The 16955-nt window shown below is 36.6% G+C and overlaps 1 protein-coding gene across 1 annotated transcript in view; it reads right to left on the bottom strand.

The window, feature by feature from the left end:
- HDAC9 (histone deacetylase 9) overlaps positions 1-16955 on the bottom strand; it is a 324682-nt gene that overhangs the window by 14628 nt on the left and 293099 nt on the right. The window contains exons 17-18 of the mRNA XM_026044923.1: positions 14863-14912; positions 666-773 (exon numbers count right to left, since the gene is read on the bottom strand). Coding sequence (XP_025900708.1) covers positions 666-773; positions 14863-14912 — 158 coding nt within the window. The remainder of the gene's footprint in view (positions 1-665; positions 774-14862; positions 14913-16955) is intronic.

The raw sequence follows: 16955 nt of genomic DNA, 5'->3' as shown, positions 1-16955 counted from the left end.
GTTTATGGGGGCAAGGCTGCATTCAAACTGCATATGGTGTACCTTTAAATAGGGCTGTTAAAATACCAAATAAAATGTCAGAGTCTGTCAGGTCTGGGGCTTTTATAAATTGTTTAGACTGGGGATAATTTGGGTTTTGTACATCATTCTTTGCAGCTCATGTAGAAAGGAGATAAAAARAGGAGAGCGGGACATGAGGCACAGCGCAGTGCAGTCAGCGTGAAGCCCTGTCACGGAGAGGCGCATTCTGGATCATTACTCTCCTAATCAACAGTTTCMCTCTTCCTCCATAACCTGCATGCCGGCTATTTACCTTTCCTCTCTTTGGGTGGCATTCAGAGGTTGCACACGTGGCTAAATAGTCTTATTAAAAAAAAAGAAAGAAAGAAAACACACAAAAGAATCACTTCAAAGGGGATTGTGGTGCAGATAAAACGTGCACCTCTCTGGGGACGTCGCTCCCCACCACCTCGGCGGGCTGCCAAGAGGCACTGCRTGGTGTCGAGGGTGAAGCGTCCCCTTGCGATGCAGCAGTTGGGGTCACCACGCCTGCGTGAGTATCCTCCTCCTCTCCTCCTCCTCCTCCTCGCCTGCCCTGGCCTGGCTGCCGCTCCTCGCGGCGTCTTCCCGCGCACTTCCCACACACGGAGCAGGCTGGACCTCACCTTCAGCTCTCCGGAGGCCACTCGGGAAGCCAGCTCGATGACACAGCCCACAGCCATGCGTGCAGCGCCGGCCGAGTGCAGCTCGTTCCAAATGGTGTCACTGTCCACCTGAGCAAACAGTCGGCCGGGAGGGAAGAAAGGGAAGGAGAGGCAGGGAGAGAGAAGGAAAGAGAAAACAAATCAGCGAGGGAGGGCTGGCAGAGTGACAGCCCGTGTACAATAACATTAGTCTTCCGTCTTGGCCAGCTGAAAGGCCTTCTGGACATGGCTTTGCTTATGCTTTTCCTCGACATGGACTGCTCCAATGGAAACACATTCCTGTCATGCCTCACTGCCATTCCCTGTTTGGATTGCTCCCTACAAACAGTGTTACGTCGGCTGTGTCTGGCCCACTCACGGGCCCAGCCGGTGAATTGGTCCGGTGCAGTGTGGAAAAAACGGAAGCTCTGATGGAAAATTGAGATCTGTGAGGCCAGGCTAAAATCGAGGGATCTGTGGCACCAGGTTCGAGGAAAGGTCACTGCAAACCATGCCATGGGAACACCTTGCCAGGAACTGAGGGATCATTAGGGATCCAAAAAGATGTGACTTGTTAAGGATACAAAGGATTTTGTGCTTCATGCACATACCAATATTTTTGATATTTCTGAAATCAGAATGATTTTTTGCATTTATTTCCATACTAACTTGTTGCCACAGACAGAAAATAAAATAAAATAAAATAAAATAAAATAAAATAAAATAAAATAAAATAAAATAAAATAAAATAAAATAAAATAAAATAAAATAAACCCTGCCCCATGGTATTTCCAGTTTTGATGAACTGATAGACATCAGCTGAAAGGTTGTAGGATCTAACAACTTATTGTAGATAAATATGGTTTATGAAAAGCAGAGTATTTTTACTTTTGAACATTCTAAGTGAGAATTGTCGCACATAAAACTTTATGAGAGGTATATAATAAGATATGTTGAAGATGACTAAGCAGACCTGCTATACAGCTACATCAGTATGCTAAATTTTTATTTTGTTTATTTTGAAATCTATGTGTTATAGTAAATAATTAATAGGAGAAATAAGAAAATATATATATATCCCTTGTATGATATTATGTCAAGCAGAGATGATAGAATGAAATACCCTGAAATAGCCTGAAATAGTCATCCAAGCAGCCAACCAGACTTTCTTGATGCTCCAAGAGAAATGCATTTAATTTTATCATACCATACAAATTTATCATGAAAAGAAAAATGTTTAGGGATAGACAAAATACTGTGGCAGATGCTATCTGGATAATTTCCAAATACATTGAGACATGTTTTTAGTTTTAACCAGAAGCTTCTGTTCCTAATTTCTAAAAAGAGAAAAAGAAAGGAAAAAAGAGAAATCAAGTAATTGAAAATGGATGCAACTGTTACTTGACTCTGGAGGTTTTGAGGAATTCTCTGATTAGTCAGTTGAAACAGAAAGAAGTTTGATCTTCTCTGCACATGTCAAATGTCTTCACCGTTATGGTTACAATAATATTATATTTCAACTACTAAAATGATCTAATTTTGATATGATAGAGTTCTGAGTTTTCTATCATTTTTATCAGTTTTGTATGAATATAACAGAACAAATTAAAATATTTATATCTGGAGAAGAACTCAATAAATATATAGGGCTTTGTTAGTAAAGTATAGAATAATAGTAATATCACATTGAGCTTTCATTTGAGGATCTCAAAACAGTGAAAAAACACGATTAAGCATCATCAGCTAGACACAAGGTGATTTATAATMATCTTTGTTTTGCAGATTGGTAACCTGAGATTTAAAGAAAAGTAGCTTTCCCAAAGACACACACAAATCAATAGGTAGTTCAGGATATTACAAAGAGAAAAAAAGAAAGAAACCAAGTAGTAAAAAATTGATGACATATTTAACATTAGGCAGAACTTCAGGCTCTTTCTCTGTTCCTCCAAAGCAACTGTGAACTCTTAGTTTTTAAAACAAACAAGGAAATAAATTAGTAGAGGTCACTGGTTAAATCAATTAAATCAAATSATAATAAAGTTTGAAAAATACTGTGCAGTGCTTTCTTTAAATAAGTTTTAACAGAGGGCTAAGAAGAACTACTTTCTTACCATTTTTATAGCTAGCAAATTAAGGTTAGCATGAAGGAGTGGCTGATGAAAATGATTCAATGGCAGCTGCTCAGTACACCAGGGCATGAGCAGGAGCCTGCGTCCTCAAAGGGACTATGATTCATTTCCAGGAAGGCCGATTAAGTTAAAATTGTAACCACAGCTTGGGAGTACCCRCCCTTCAAGACAATTGTCTGCTCTGACACACGAGAAGGCAGTTTCTCCGACTGCTGAACGCTCTGTATTGGCAGGGATATGGCATTTATCAGTTTCTGCTTTCAACTGAGTGTGAGGAGACTGAACGAGAACAATATGGCCAAATAATGTTCACTGCAAAATTTCCCTCAGATGACTTGAAAAACTGCTACCTCATTCTAACTAGCCTTGACATAAAAAGGGCAACTCAGAGACTAAACAGCATTTCCCAAGGAATTTTCTAAAAAAACCATCTAAATATACACATGACGTTCAAGATATTTTGACTGATTGCTTAGTACCTGTATCGAATCTCGAAGTCTCAAAGAAAGGGTAGTCAAATCAAGCTGCACATCTGAACACCCAGTAATTATAATATAGCAAAACCAACATACAGATATGAGCAAGTACCATGGCAGGGCACAGTACCMTAAATTTAGATGTCATTTCTATTCCATGTCCACACAAAAATCAAACTGAATTTCTGAGGAACATCTCCTTTAAAACAACCCAATGAAACTTTGATCTTTCAATCAAAAATCTCACCATTCCACTCATTTCACTTCATTTTATATCTGTAGTGCTGTGTAAGTGCTGTGTCTTGCCTTGCCTTAAATTTTTCAGGCTTCAAGACAGAGATTTTCTTTTTGATGTCACTCAGCATTTACTTAGTAACTTGCTGTTGAAATACAGTGAAATCAATAGCAAGCCCATTAAAATTACAGCTACAAGCTAGCCTACTTGTCATGCTATATGTGAAATACAGCTCTGCAAAATTCTACTATATATGCCTGCATATTCATAGGAGATGAAAAGATTGGAACTTATATGAGTAAAGGGAATAAGATTAAACTCTTTCTGGTTCCTCATTCTACTTCATGTATATATCAGATATGTCTCAAAGTATTTTTAGATACTAATTATGCATGAACTTGTGACAAATGTGATACTTTCTGATTTGAATTATGGTCTATGAAAAAGTCAGATGGAATGTAGTAAAGTAGATACTTTTTTTCCCTAAGTGATTTGCAGTATTTAATAAAAACTCTCCATTAGGATTTTTTTTTCTGAAAGTTTCAAATAAAATTTACAGAAAATATAACATTTCCAGCACATACTAAGATTCTTATACAGAATTGTAGCTTTCTTTCCCCTGTGCTTTATTTTAAAWAACCTTAAAGTAAGATTCCTTTTAAAAGCTTACATGACAAAAAAAGTTCTGAATGTCTWCCCAAAATGAAAAAGAATCATTTTTAAAGCACTGAAATGTCAGCTTTAAACTATAAGCACACTACATATTTTGTTATCAAAAATTSTATCACTGCGGCAGCTCTTCAAAGAACAAGGACTGTGCATGATAGCTGCAAGAGCCAGAAAGCCCAAGCCCTATCTGAACRCTAAACTTTTTAACACACATATGGATTTACTTCACTCCGAGTTTCCTGAATGAGCACTGTAGGTTGTAGGGTTTTTTCAAGTACATCTAGYATAGCTCAATCATTGGCATGTGTAGCAAAGCTAATACTCTGTAAAGCTACAGATGATAGAAATTAAGCTACCTGTCCCTGAAGTGGATGTGGAGGCATTAAAGAGGAAAGGAAYGACTTAAGTGAAAAGAAATGTAGGTAACTTCTGCTAACCGAATGCAAGTAATGTTTCAAGTGGCSTGTGCAGAGATTCCCCACTTTACCCCGTGAATGGAATGTAGTATCAATGCTTCCTGCAAGAAGCAGCTATGTGATAATTTAAGCTTCACACCGAAAACTTTAAGCCCAGCAAAAACAAGCTAACAAACAAGTTTCACAGCAGAGATAGAAAGCATGCACTGTACCACCTCACAAGTGGAGTACTGCATATGAAGAGAGACTGGCCGTTAAACCTGAAAGCTGCCAACCTTATTCCTTGTTTATGTTGGAGTTTCTGTTTGTGAAGATGSAGTGGAAGAATATAGAGGTACATCTGAGAGGGATAGGTTGCTTATGYAAAGGCCATTCAGAAATCACCACTGTTACTGAAACAGGAAATGTTGCTTAAATTTTTCTAGAATTTATCTGAGATGCAAAAAGAAAGTGGCATGAACAACAATTCTAAATCATTAAAATATATATATATGTATAACTGCCATTTGTTTTATATATCCGTTCTCCTGCTAGAGAACCTCCTCAAGCCTTGTCCCGTTGTAGTCTCCCCTTCTCCGGAAACCTCTTGGGATCTGCCGTGTTGTCACTGGCCACAACCCCGTCAACCAAATATTCTGCTCACAATCTGACACACCTATCCATTTTTCACATGCTATGTGGTGTATTCATCTGTCTGAGTTATTTCTCATCTTTTTTTTTTTTACAAATTCTAAACATTCACTTACTGTCTTATATTACCCATTTACTGAGTCTTACATTATCCATTTACTGATAACTAGACCACAATATAAAAGAAGACCAAAATTTTTTTCTTTAGGATATATTCTGACAAAGCATCCTAAAGCATTCCTTCTCTTCATCACACACACATCCTCTTTGAATTTAACATAGGTGCAGCTTTTGTAATGGACTTCCAATTTCATTTAGTGACTAGTCCGAAATGGAATTAAGAACATAACAAATCCCTCTACCCATTCTTGATTCACTGCACAGCTGCTGTCTTCATGAAAATCAGAAGCTCCAAGAGTTATCCCTTGAAACTACCAGAGATCTGGTAGTTGGAAAATGCAATTTGTTACCTATCTGTACACAGAAATAGAGATCAGTAACAGTCTTTGATGCTAGTAATTGTATGCTATGTGTCTAATATCTTAGACGAGAAACAAAAAAGTAACAATTCCTCACAGTATTTAAAAAGGGATTTTTTTACCTCTCTCTTCAGTGAGTAGACGTCAGGCACAGCTATTCTTAGATGGAATTGAATCCAATATGCATTTCAGATGGATAGATTTCAATACAAAATTTCAAAAAAAAAATACACTCTACTACGTAAAATAAAGTAAAAAATATTACTGTGTAAAGAATACACTTCTTAGACACAATTATAAAACTGTAAAGTAAGCAAAATCTACTAAACCAGAAAGAATATAATCATCTGCAGTAAAGAGATTAAGCAATAAGTGAGAAAGAATATAGAAGAATACAGACTTCTTCTGTGATACTGCAATTTAATAGAATTTGCATATTGCAGAGTAAATTCCCCTGCCTTAGTTTTAAAAAAACATTTGGAGTCTCACACTCTTCTACTTATGCCAGAGCAAACATGTTTCCATCACCGGAGCTTTTAGTTCCCTGGCAAGAAGATAGAAATTGAGTGTTTTCYTAAAGTGTTGCAACCTCTGAAAATTGTGTGTGGCATTTTGCTGTCACTTCCAGCAAGGAGTCTGCCATTCCTGGAAGCAGCTGGTGCCAGCAAATACTACTGCAGAGGTCTGGAATAGTGTGTCTGCACCCACGAGCTTCATGGCGTCCCAGGTGCCGTGCTCAGAGCTCTCCCCTCCTGCTCCTGCAGATTTACTGGCGGTCATTCATCACATCCACGTTTTCCACTAAGAATCAAAAGATCCTCCCCGTGCGCCTCAGCTTCTGTTTCATCTCACCATGACTAAAGAAGCTAAGGTGTGCGCATCGCGCCCACGAAGTGGTCTCTAATGAATGGCCTGTCATCCACATCTCTCAGTAAGGAACAAAGAGGGAAAAGTATGTACGGCTGACGACTCGTCCATAAATCCCACATACAGGAAGTGTGAAAGTAGTCTACTTCAGGAAAAATATGTACATTGAGCTTCCTGAATTTCTACTATAATTTTCCAGCTGTATCGGAGACTTGTTTTGCCAAAGGAATTTTCAGCTATTTTAATCTAAATGCTTGCCACATGAAGTATCCAAACATCAACTTAACTTTGCAGTGTGATTTTCAAATAAATTGTGAGAGTGATGCTACCTTTAGATCCCAATAGGATGAATAGTTCAAAAGTTCTTCATAAATCATTTCTTGAGTGAAAAATGTGGAATTCACTTGGGCTGCATTGGTTTCTCTGTTGTGTATGTATAATTTTGGTAAACGAGTCTATCAGCAACAATATTCATGGAAATACAAGTTTTTAAAAGAAATTAAGAGGATATTAATGAATTTCAGAGGATATTAATTCTGACCCCAAAAGCACTTCTTTGTACAAAAAGGAATGGGGATAATGCATTAACCTACAATATGTAGAATATTTAACAGTTTTCTAGTTTTAACTTCCAATAGTGGACTAGCTTTTAAAGCAATTAAAAATCAAAGTTAATCTACAGAAAATATCCATCAAAAACTTTCCAAGCAGAAATTAATCTTTGAAATTCTGGGGTGGTTATGGATTGCAGTGGTTATCCACTGAAACTAAAGGCAGCACTCCTATTTTATATAAATAGAATTCACTTGAAGATTTGTAAAAAATGAAGCAAATAAGTGATTTTTTTTTATTTAAAAATAAACAGCTTCATATTCTAAATAAGAATCAGAAAATAACCGGAGTAAGTCAAGCTAAGGCCTGAAAGCAATAATATTGTCAGAAGAAACATTTTGATTGAATAAATACACTCTGCTAAACAAAATTTTATGACAAACATTCAGAATCTCTGGGTCTCATAGAGCATAAATGTATCAGACACTCAAAAAGAACTCAAAATCTTAGCGAAATAGTGATGTGTTGATCATCGGTAGGAGGAATGGAGGGAGGATAGCATGGATTAGATGTGGATTAGAACTTGTTTTTAGAAAAAACTCATAAATAAAACACTTAGGCCCAGATTCAAGTCTCAGATATGTGGCATATATCACCAGATGCTTGTAAAAATGTTACTGCACTTGCAGGCCTGGCCCTGAGTACTCTATTAATTTAACTTGACATTTGTTTTAGTTTTTAATGTATTAGTGCGCGAAAATGCTTGTGCAATTGCCCTCTCATGTTTGATCATGCAGTATCCAGGAGTTCGTGGGCAAATGGGTAGGACAATGTGTATTTAGCTTATGGTGTAGAATCACAGAAAATACAACTTTTATGTGCAGAATTGAAGCTTTCTTTGTAAAAATACATTTGGCCACTTGCCATTGAGCATTTTTTTTCCCAAAGCACAGCATTTAAGCTTTGTTCCTGGATGTAGGTAATATTCTTTCTGCCAGAAGCCACCACAGAGCTATGCTAGAACCTGGTGTTTATTCAGATACACTATATATGAACAGTACTACACATCTTCAGAAAGATTTTCTGCCCATGGTGGTTACTAAATTCTATTAATATGCATATGATATGTATTTAAAGTGTGAAGTCAATGTGAATTCTGACTTATTTACAGAATTCATATCAAATCCTTATACATTATGTGTAGTTGTCTGGGGACAGTGAATACTGTCTTTGTAAACTCTACATAAGATATTATCCCACCATTTAAATTTGTTACATGAATGCTGGATTACATGCATACATACATACTGAGGCAGTTCAATACTTGGGGGAGAACACACAAAATTAAATAAGACCATTAAAGAATGGGCTGTATGGTAGTTCATTAATTTTATAATAATTTTCTATACTCTGTGTGAGTATCTGTTGACACTGAATTTGGTCTTGTAGTGAGGGGAAAAAAAAAAAAAAACTCTTAAAAATCAGAAAAGGTTACCATCTGCACATGAATTTTCAGATTACCACTCCCTTAGCTCTCTATCCTCCCTTGCTCATGTTAAAGCACCTGGGGACATTTCTAAAGTAGACCTGCCTGCATCAATGCCATTTCTAAAGTAGACCTGCCTGCATCTCCCCTATACTTGAACATTTTTGCTATTCATACTTTAAATATTAGGCTATATGGTGGTTGACACAGGACCAGCTCATAACAATAAAAGGAGAATAGTGCAAAGTGTCTGCCCTTTAGTGTGAAGAGATTGTTCCCTTTTTCTGGGACCACTCTACTGATTGCAGTACCTCCCTCTCCTTTCACTAGAGCAAACACCATTGCAAATCTTAGACTTTCTTTGGAGCAACTCTTGCTCTAGAGGTGCACTTCGCTCCTCATGACTAGTAAGAGTGGCCAGGCTCTTTCTTCAAGTGYTTCAGAGATTTGAGTAAAATTAGATACACAGAGCCAGAAAACTGGATCTTCAAGTCATGTCTTGCCATTGTTCTGAACTTAAAAAATATAAAATACACTTTTTCTTTCATCCTTGTATTTCTTCTGCAGGTTGCCTGCTCAGTCAGTCTGCTAGAAAGACTTCAGTTCTCTGTGTGTAAAGACCCAAAGTAAAGCATGATATTCACTGGCCCAGTCACATGAAACACAGTCCAGTGAATTGTCAGAACCAGTAGGATGCATCAGATGAAAATCAGGTTCCCCCTTGCTGCTGGGAGGACCATCTGAAGGAGACCCCATACAGGTTTATTTGGACGTGCACTAGGTGGCTGAGCATGCAGTGTCTGARTGCCCTGAGAGGATGAATCTCCACCCATGCAGGGCCTTTGCTCAGGCTCCAGCCTCTGCTGACCATGAGTTGTGTCCTGTGGTGGCTCCGAGTTGACCTTTCCAACTACGAATTTTGATATCTTTAGCAGAAAATAGCACACAGTTGATGTTTTGTAACCGTGAACCCTAAAAAGTCATGCAAGATACATCAAATATATTTGTGATTTCTGGTTAAAATGTTGGCATTTCTTTATAGATGGTGCACAAGTAAGAGAAGCTGAGGAGATTAAAAAGTCCTTTTTTTTTTTTTTTCTCCCCAAGATGTCTCCTGAAATCCACTTCAGAATGTTAAAACTGACAAACTTCAATAGGTTGAAAAATACACTTGTACTTTGCAAGTACTTTGAATTAAGAGGTTTATATGCTATCAATGTGGTACATTAATAATTACACGAGGAAAGATATCCTACTGGGTTGCTGAGATTTTAGGGATAACTGCTTGCCCTCTCTTACAATCTCCTCACAAATATTTTAATTCTTACAAGAGGTTGCGTACCATTAACTTTTATATAAAATAAACTAATTTGTAGATGGTGATAGTTCTTTMTGCCCTTAGACTGGAAAGATCAAGGAATGAATCAGAAGTACCACAAAACAACAGATTGTCAGGATGGATAATTTAAAGTCATGCACTAATTATCATTTGTCTTGCATTTCTTCCTGTACATCCAATGCAAAATGTACTGGTCAGGTATCACAGCAAGGAATGCCAAGGAGAAAATCAAATTACATGTGTGCACAAGCACAAACACTTGTATTTAAATATGCAACTATGTGTAAGTCTTTAACTCTTTTGATTTGACATTCAGAGAATTTAGAAAGATGCTCTGAGTATTTGTAAAAGTATAGAAAATTTTAATAGCTTTAAAGCTTTAATAGCTTTATATATGAATATATACACAGTTACAGGCCCAGGTTCTATTCCAGCACRAAAGATCTAAGTTATAATAAAGTTCATGAAGCAGCAGTTTATCCCAGAAGAGTTTCTGATCCAATTTTACTGCCACAAAAGCAAAAATAGAGGGAATACATTGCACTTGCCATTAAATGTAGCTTTACCCTGCAGATAGGCTCACTAAACATTTATTCTGTTTCAGTCTTATTTTTTTCAAGGTGGTATTCCCAGTTCATTTACTTGCAATTTAAAGATCTGATTTTGCATAGTGCAAGTTTGGAGCAGCTTTTTTTTTTTTTTTTTTTTTATTGGATAACTGCCCGATTTCATATGATAAAAGTGAAATTCTCTTCTGTCTGCAGGGCAATCCCCAGGGAACAACGTATGAAACCCAAACTTAAATAAAATCATATCCTGTTTGCAAACATCATATTCCCTTTGCTTCTCAGTAATCTGGACCCATAAACCCCTGCACAGCTTGAGAGCCCATTCCTCATCTAAACAAATGCCATAAGCCCCTTTATACTTTTACAACCATGTCAGAAAATAATATTGACTGCCAATAGTGATGTGATTGGAGTTGCCTCCTCTGAGCCATAAAAGAAGCAGTCTGTTATCAATTTCTCTAAATGCATCAGGGGAATTATGGGTCGGTTCAGTTCCAAGTTATAAATGACAATTCAAAAGCCGCAAAAGTGTTTGAAGCTGGGAGCCGATGATGACATTATCATAAAAACCTGCTCTTCTTTGCTTTTGTGAGGTTTTTGCTTTTTGCCTATCAACTAGACAAAAAATAYGGCTGAGAAATGACTTCAAGATTTCTTCACACAGCAGCAGGTCAAACAGGCAGGAAAATAATCACTATTTTTAGTGACAGTCTGAGGCAAGGAGATGAAACTTATTCTCATTAAAAGTAGATTTCTGCTTCTTTTATTGTCATTTGCTTAGCAAAGCTGAAGAGGAGGAATGGGAATAGGTGAATGCATGGATCATATAATCAGCATTTCCCTAATGGCTGTATACTGAAGAAATGTGGAATTGTCTGATCATCCGTAGAACCCAAAAGTAATTTGTGATTATTCTCCCCATTTGGCCATTTTACCTGCGATCTACCCAACTTTCCTGGAAAACTCTTCACATTCCAAACCTCTGACCAGCWGCAAGCAACCATCTCTTGTTATTAAAAATACTGGCCTTTGAGCTGTTTGTCTTTCTCCAGCACAAAGAATTTCACCCCCCAGTATTTAGGATTGCTTAAGAATAGCTAGTCCTGGAACAGTATCAAACTTGAAAAAGAATAAAAAGCATTATTGCAAAAGGGAGGTCCCATACTTCAGGGGATGTTAGACTGCTGACCTTGGAGAGTCCTATGATAATGAGCCATCACTGCAAGAAAGCCTCTTATAGGCAAATTTATGAGGTTCAATTTAGTCAACATTTCTTTCTCCCTCTGTGACACCTGTGCAATTTGGCTGTTGGTATGAGACAGCTTCATTTTCATAGATGGAGAGATAAATTTACTGCTTGTATATTTTCTTATAAAACTGTGTAGTTTACTCTCTGTTTTTCTTTTGAAAGCCCTGAATATAATGTCAGATTCACCAATGGCCCTGACAGAAGCAGTCACTTTCACTATTTGGAAGCAAATTCATATGGATGAAAAATGTTTAGAGAATAAGTAAATAGTAGCTTTGCATGCAATTTGCACCAAAGGGAAAACTTTAGAGCCATGATGGAACAGGATTACGGAATATAGGAGTTCTGCTATTTACACTGTCTTTTGTTTACTTTGTAAMATTCTTGAAAGAACTTCCTTTTACTATAACAACAGATAATATTCAAAGAAGAGGAACTCTGGTATCTCTGACTGTGGTTTCTTGGTATTTTTGAACAAAATGAATGTCATGGAATTCAGAGTTAGGAAGGTTGTTTGGGCCTTTACATTTCTGGGGAGAAATTCAAGCCATCCCAAGCTCAGACTAGCTTCAGATGTTCACTGCCTATGGAGCCCTAGGTCCAGCCCTCGCTCCAAGGGTTGTTTGTGTTTTGCCCAGTAATTCTTCCATATGAAATATATAAGATGTCTCTGGAGTAGTGTCTGACAGCACAAACTTAACATTACCTTTAAGTCCAGTGTAAGTAGATCATAGTAAGATCATAGACTTAGGTGAAGGGCCTTTACACCCTTATTCTGCTCTGCTTTGTTCTATTCTACTCTATTCTTATGGGCCTAGGAGTCCTAACTGTGGATAGCTTCAGTTGGTCATGTGGGGGCCCTCAAACAAAATCAGTGTGTGATCTTCTCCATGGTTACAACTATCTCCACATTTTATTAAGTGGTAGCAGAGAAAAATACACCTAGGTTTCCCATCTCCTGTGTGCATAGTGTAAGCACTAATCTATTTCACAATAGAAGGGCTGCATAAAGACAGCCAGTAAGGTCCCCATATGGTTAGAAGGCAATAACTTCAAAGAGCTCTAAAAATCTTCAAGAGACAGTCATAAATGGAAGAATTAAAGCTTTTTTAATAATGCTTTATCTCATTGTATTTTTTAGCAAACAAGTAAGCAAGCAACCAAATGATGAAAAGAAGTAAAAGAGAAGAAAAAGAAAATTCATAATCTTCTGTTCCCCCTTACAGAGTCTTTCCATGAACTAAACCAAGCTTTACATTGCTTACTGTTTCATATCCTTCATTATATCGAAAACTACTAAGTAGGAATGTTTCTTTCTTGCCATCATCCTTTTCAAAATTATGTAGAAAACAATTGTTTTCCCATAGGGTGAAGTGACTCCTTTTTCAAGAGCTCATCTTAATAAATAGACAACTAAATATCAGTAAAAGAGAGATCTTCATTTGATTATTTATCTTGAAAAAGGTCATAACCTATTCCGTTAAAAAAATCCCATATCCAGACCGACAATACTAATACACAGAAATACAAATCAAATAGAAAAAAAAGGATCTGGTTCTACAAAATGTTCTTTAATCCAATTTCCATGATTGTAAATCAGAAATAAAGCAGACACAAAAATAATGATAAATTCAAGGGTTTTAAAAAATGAAGTTACATTGAGCATTTCTGGCTTGCATGCATTTTAAAATGGATAACACACTTTTAGTGTGGGAAAATTGTCTTAATGAAAACTATTTTGACTTTTTCAATATACGTAGAAGTGTATGCACATGCAAGTGTGTAACTTTTAGTTTATCYATTTAAATAAATGATCCCTACATTTCAATGATAGCAAATCGTTAATTACTGAGATCAACATTTTTGGCAGAATCCTTAAAAGCATAAATCCACATAACTGGACCTCGAATGATTATGACTTTTTGATCCTTTGTTCCTTAATTCATATTTCAAAAACTCCTCAAAAAATATAGTGAAGACTAAAAAGGAAAATATATTTATTTTTGTTGAATTCTTAATATTGTTTTTGTGAGTTTAAGGCTTCATGATGYCATCTCATAAAAAAAAAAAACAACAAYAAAAGATTACTGTAGTGCGAACTCATCCTCTATGAAGGATAAAGTAAAATAAAACAAGTTGGTGAGCTATAGTGCAGAGAAGAAAAATACTGCAAGACTGCATTGGACGTTGACCTACAGCTCCTATTGCACTCCAGAGACTGTGGTTTTATTTCTGCATTCTAAGAAACAGTGAACGGAAACTAAAACTATATTTACATCATCCAGCCAGACCATCAATAGCCAGTAACACCATCATTTCACTTTGATATTGCTGACATCAATAAGTAATGGATCCAGYTGGATGAAAAAGCACAGAATGCCTCTGTGTGAAAAAAAAATGTAGATGGAAAAATATCTTTCTTTCATATTATTCTCACTGGAATTTAACATGAGCAAAAACAAGCTTCCATAGAAATTCTCCATTTTTTTTCAATAATTTACAGCAATTCTTTTCCTAGTTTTGTAACAGATCTGCACCTGCAAATAAGGATTCAYTGAGTTGCAATGTATATTTACAAGTTTCTGTCTCAGAATGAATCAGAGTSAAAATAGGACATACCAATCTTTAGTTATTGAGTTAATTTATCAGCATCTAGAATGTTTCAGCAGCTATCAGCAGTTTTCATCATGCTAAAAATGTTGGTAATTTTTTCCTCTTCTGACAAATGCAAAGCTGTATTGCCTTTCAAACAGTCCATAAGATATCTTCTTCAAAACATTCTCCTATTAACAATCATACCAGCATAAATTTTCTCAAAAATAAAGAACTTAAGCAAAGTAACACCAGATATCTAAGCAACTTACACATTATTAAAGTAAAATATTTTCCTAATTGTTCCACAAGTTTATGTCTATGTATTGTTTTCAATGTCTTTAAATACACAGTATGATAAAGGTTCAGGTTTCATCTCTACATTATTAGCTTCTGAAGACTTGAAATTGATAATGCAACAAAGCTAAAGAGATCATGAATGACATTTGTTGTGTGCTGTCCCTCTTGAAAAGAAAACAGCATCTACTTACCCCAAGTCCCCCACAAGGCAACAAGGAAAAGAGTTTTTGAGACACGTTTCCTATACATKAAAGAAAGAAGAAACAGTAAATATTGTATATCAAAAACTGGAAGAGTAATTTCCATTATAGTAATTCTAATTTCTGAATTTTTATAATACACAATCAAAATGCCATACAATGGAATAAAAATGTTAATTGTACTTATAAAGCAAAACAGCCAAGCAAGGGGCAACGAAATTACTTTTTTCCAGCGATGCCTGATCGTAAAAATTGTAAGCATCTTAGCTGCCAAAAAGATGAGCAGCTGGGCTAAGCTAGTCATCCCAGTTTCTTCTGTAGTCAGTGAGAAGTAGGCACCTCTGCACAGCCTAAATGAGTGATGGAATGAATTATGTTTGAGAAGTGCCTGTTTCTTTTCACTGACAACAGAGGGAGCCTCATTAAGCTTACAGGGAATTGAAGACAGGAAAATTTTTTAATTTTACCTTTACAAAAAGCTGACTGCATTGACTCTGCTCTAGGTGCCTACCTCACCAAGCTCCTTGGAAAACGTCAGTCTTTAGCTTCCTRTCTAAGCACTTACACTCAATCAATATATTCTAATACTCTCAATACTTTCTAAACATAAAATGAAATGTTATTTATTTAAGTATTAGCCAGTAAATAGGTTCTTCTGAAGGAAAGAAAAAAAAATAAAGCCTAATTTCTTGCTTATCCTGACTTAGACATTAGACAATAGGATGGTGTTTATCTTAATATTTAGCCTCCCTTTTTATTCATTCATATCTTCTTTTTTAAAAAAAACAGTAAACTCACTGTTTGTCTTCTTAAGGGCACTATTAAAGCCAAGTAAGGATCTCAGGATCTGATGCAGTTGCTATTCAAGTGTGTAATTTGATCCTAAGGCAGCTGTGGAAGAGAACATAACGCGTTTCCCTGCTGTATGACAGCTAGCTCTGCAGCTCTGCCATATGGATGATCTGTTCGATAGTGAATCACTTCAGTTACCTAAGAGTAACCACCTGGCCTTAGGGAAGAGGCGAACACTACAGTTAGACATGTTCAACAGGTGCCAATAAAATGTATAAAGACAATTCTAAGCCATCATCTTTGAAGTATGAGAGACTAGGCTGTGAGGTCTGAGAGGAAGAAAGTGCTCTACACTTCGAGTAAAATCAAAGAGACATCTTTAGCTGTCCAAAGGCCTTTGATCAGTTTGTGCAGTGTGTAGGAAAACCCYAATAAAAACTCCTGTGGGAGGTTTTCCCCCTACCAGGAAAAATGCAGGTACAGCAGCTGTGATGAGCATACCCACATGGTGAGTCCTAATGTTGTGGCACCAGGAATGTGTGGAGATATGGGCCAACAGGGCTTCTCAGACTAGAGGTCTAGGAGGATTTTCCAGATCCCTTGTTAAGGAGATCCAGTGACCAATGCAAACAGTGATTTTTTCCCTTTTTACTGCAGTGAAGATCGAAAAGTCTTGGATAAAAAATTAAAAATTGGTGTTGTTGGAGTATTATGAGAAGTCAATGGGAACATAAGATGCAATGTGAAATAAAAGAAGGTGTTTTTAGCATACTGAATGACTAAAAYCTTTTTGTTAGATTCCGCTGAATAATTATGACATAAGAAAGAAAAGAGGAATTCTCCTTTATCCCCATGTAAATAGGCATATTGTGGATGATAAACATTAATAAAAATAAAGAGAACATTAAGACAGGAAAAAAAACAAAAACAAAAACAAAAAAGGACAAAACAAGATGGTAAGGCAAGATATTAAAACCAGCCAACAAACAATTCTAAAATGGGTAAAACAAGCACAGTGAAGAAGAAGAAACCAGGCCATTTGCTTATAGCACAGTAGACAGAAAAGAAGGTAACAGAATTCATAGAAGAAGAGGAACATGAAAAAATCTTGGTAAGATCAGTGTGTGGAAAACTTCCATTAAGACAGAGTGAGACCATGACGTATCCATCTTCACAGAAAGAAAAGATCTCTCAACACACGTCACCAAAAGTGAAAAGGGATAAGAAAATTACATTTTGGAAATGAATCAACACAAGAAATTCCCATGATGATTGGAAATGGTGCTCCAGGG

This window comes from Nothoprocta perdicaria, unplaced genomic scaffold (assembly GCF_003342845.1).
Source record: "Nothoprocta perdicaria isolate Ctin4 unplaced genomic scaffold, notPer1 scaffold_106, whole genome shotgun sequence".
In the NCBI taxonomy this organism is placed as follows: domain Eukaryota; kingdom Metazoa; phylum Chordata; class Aves; order Tinamiformes; family Tinamidae; genus Nothoprocta; species Nothoprocta perdicaria.
This window is presented reverse-complemented; position numbering and strand designations above follow the sequence as displayed.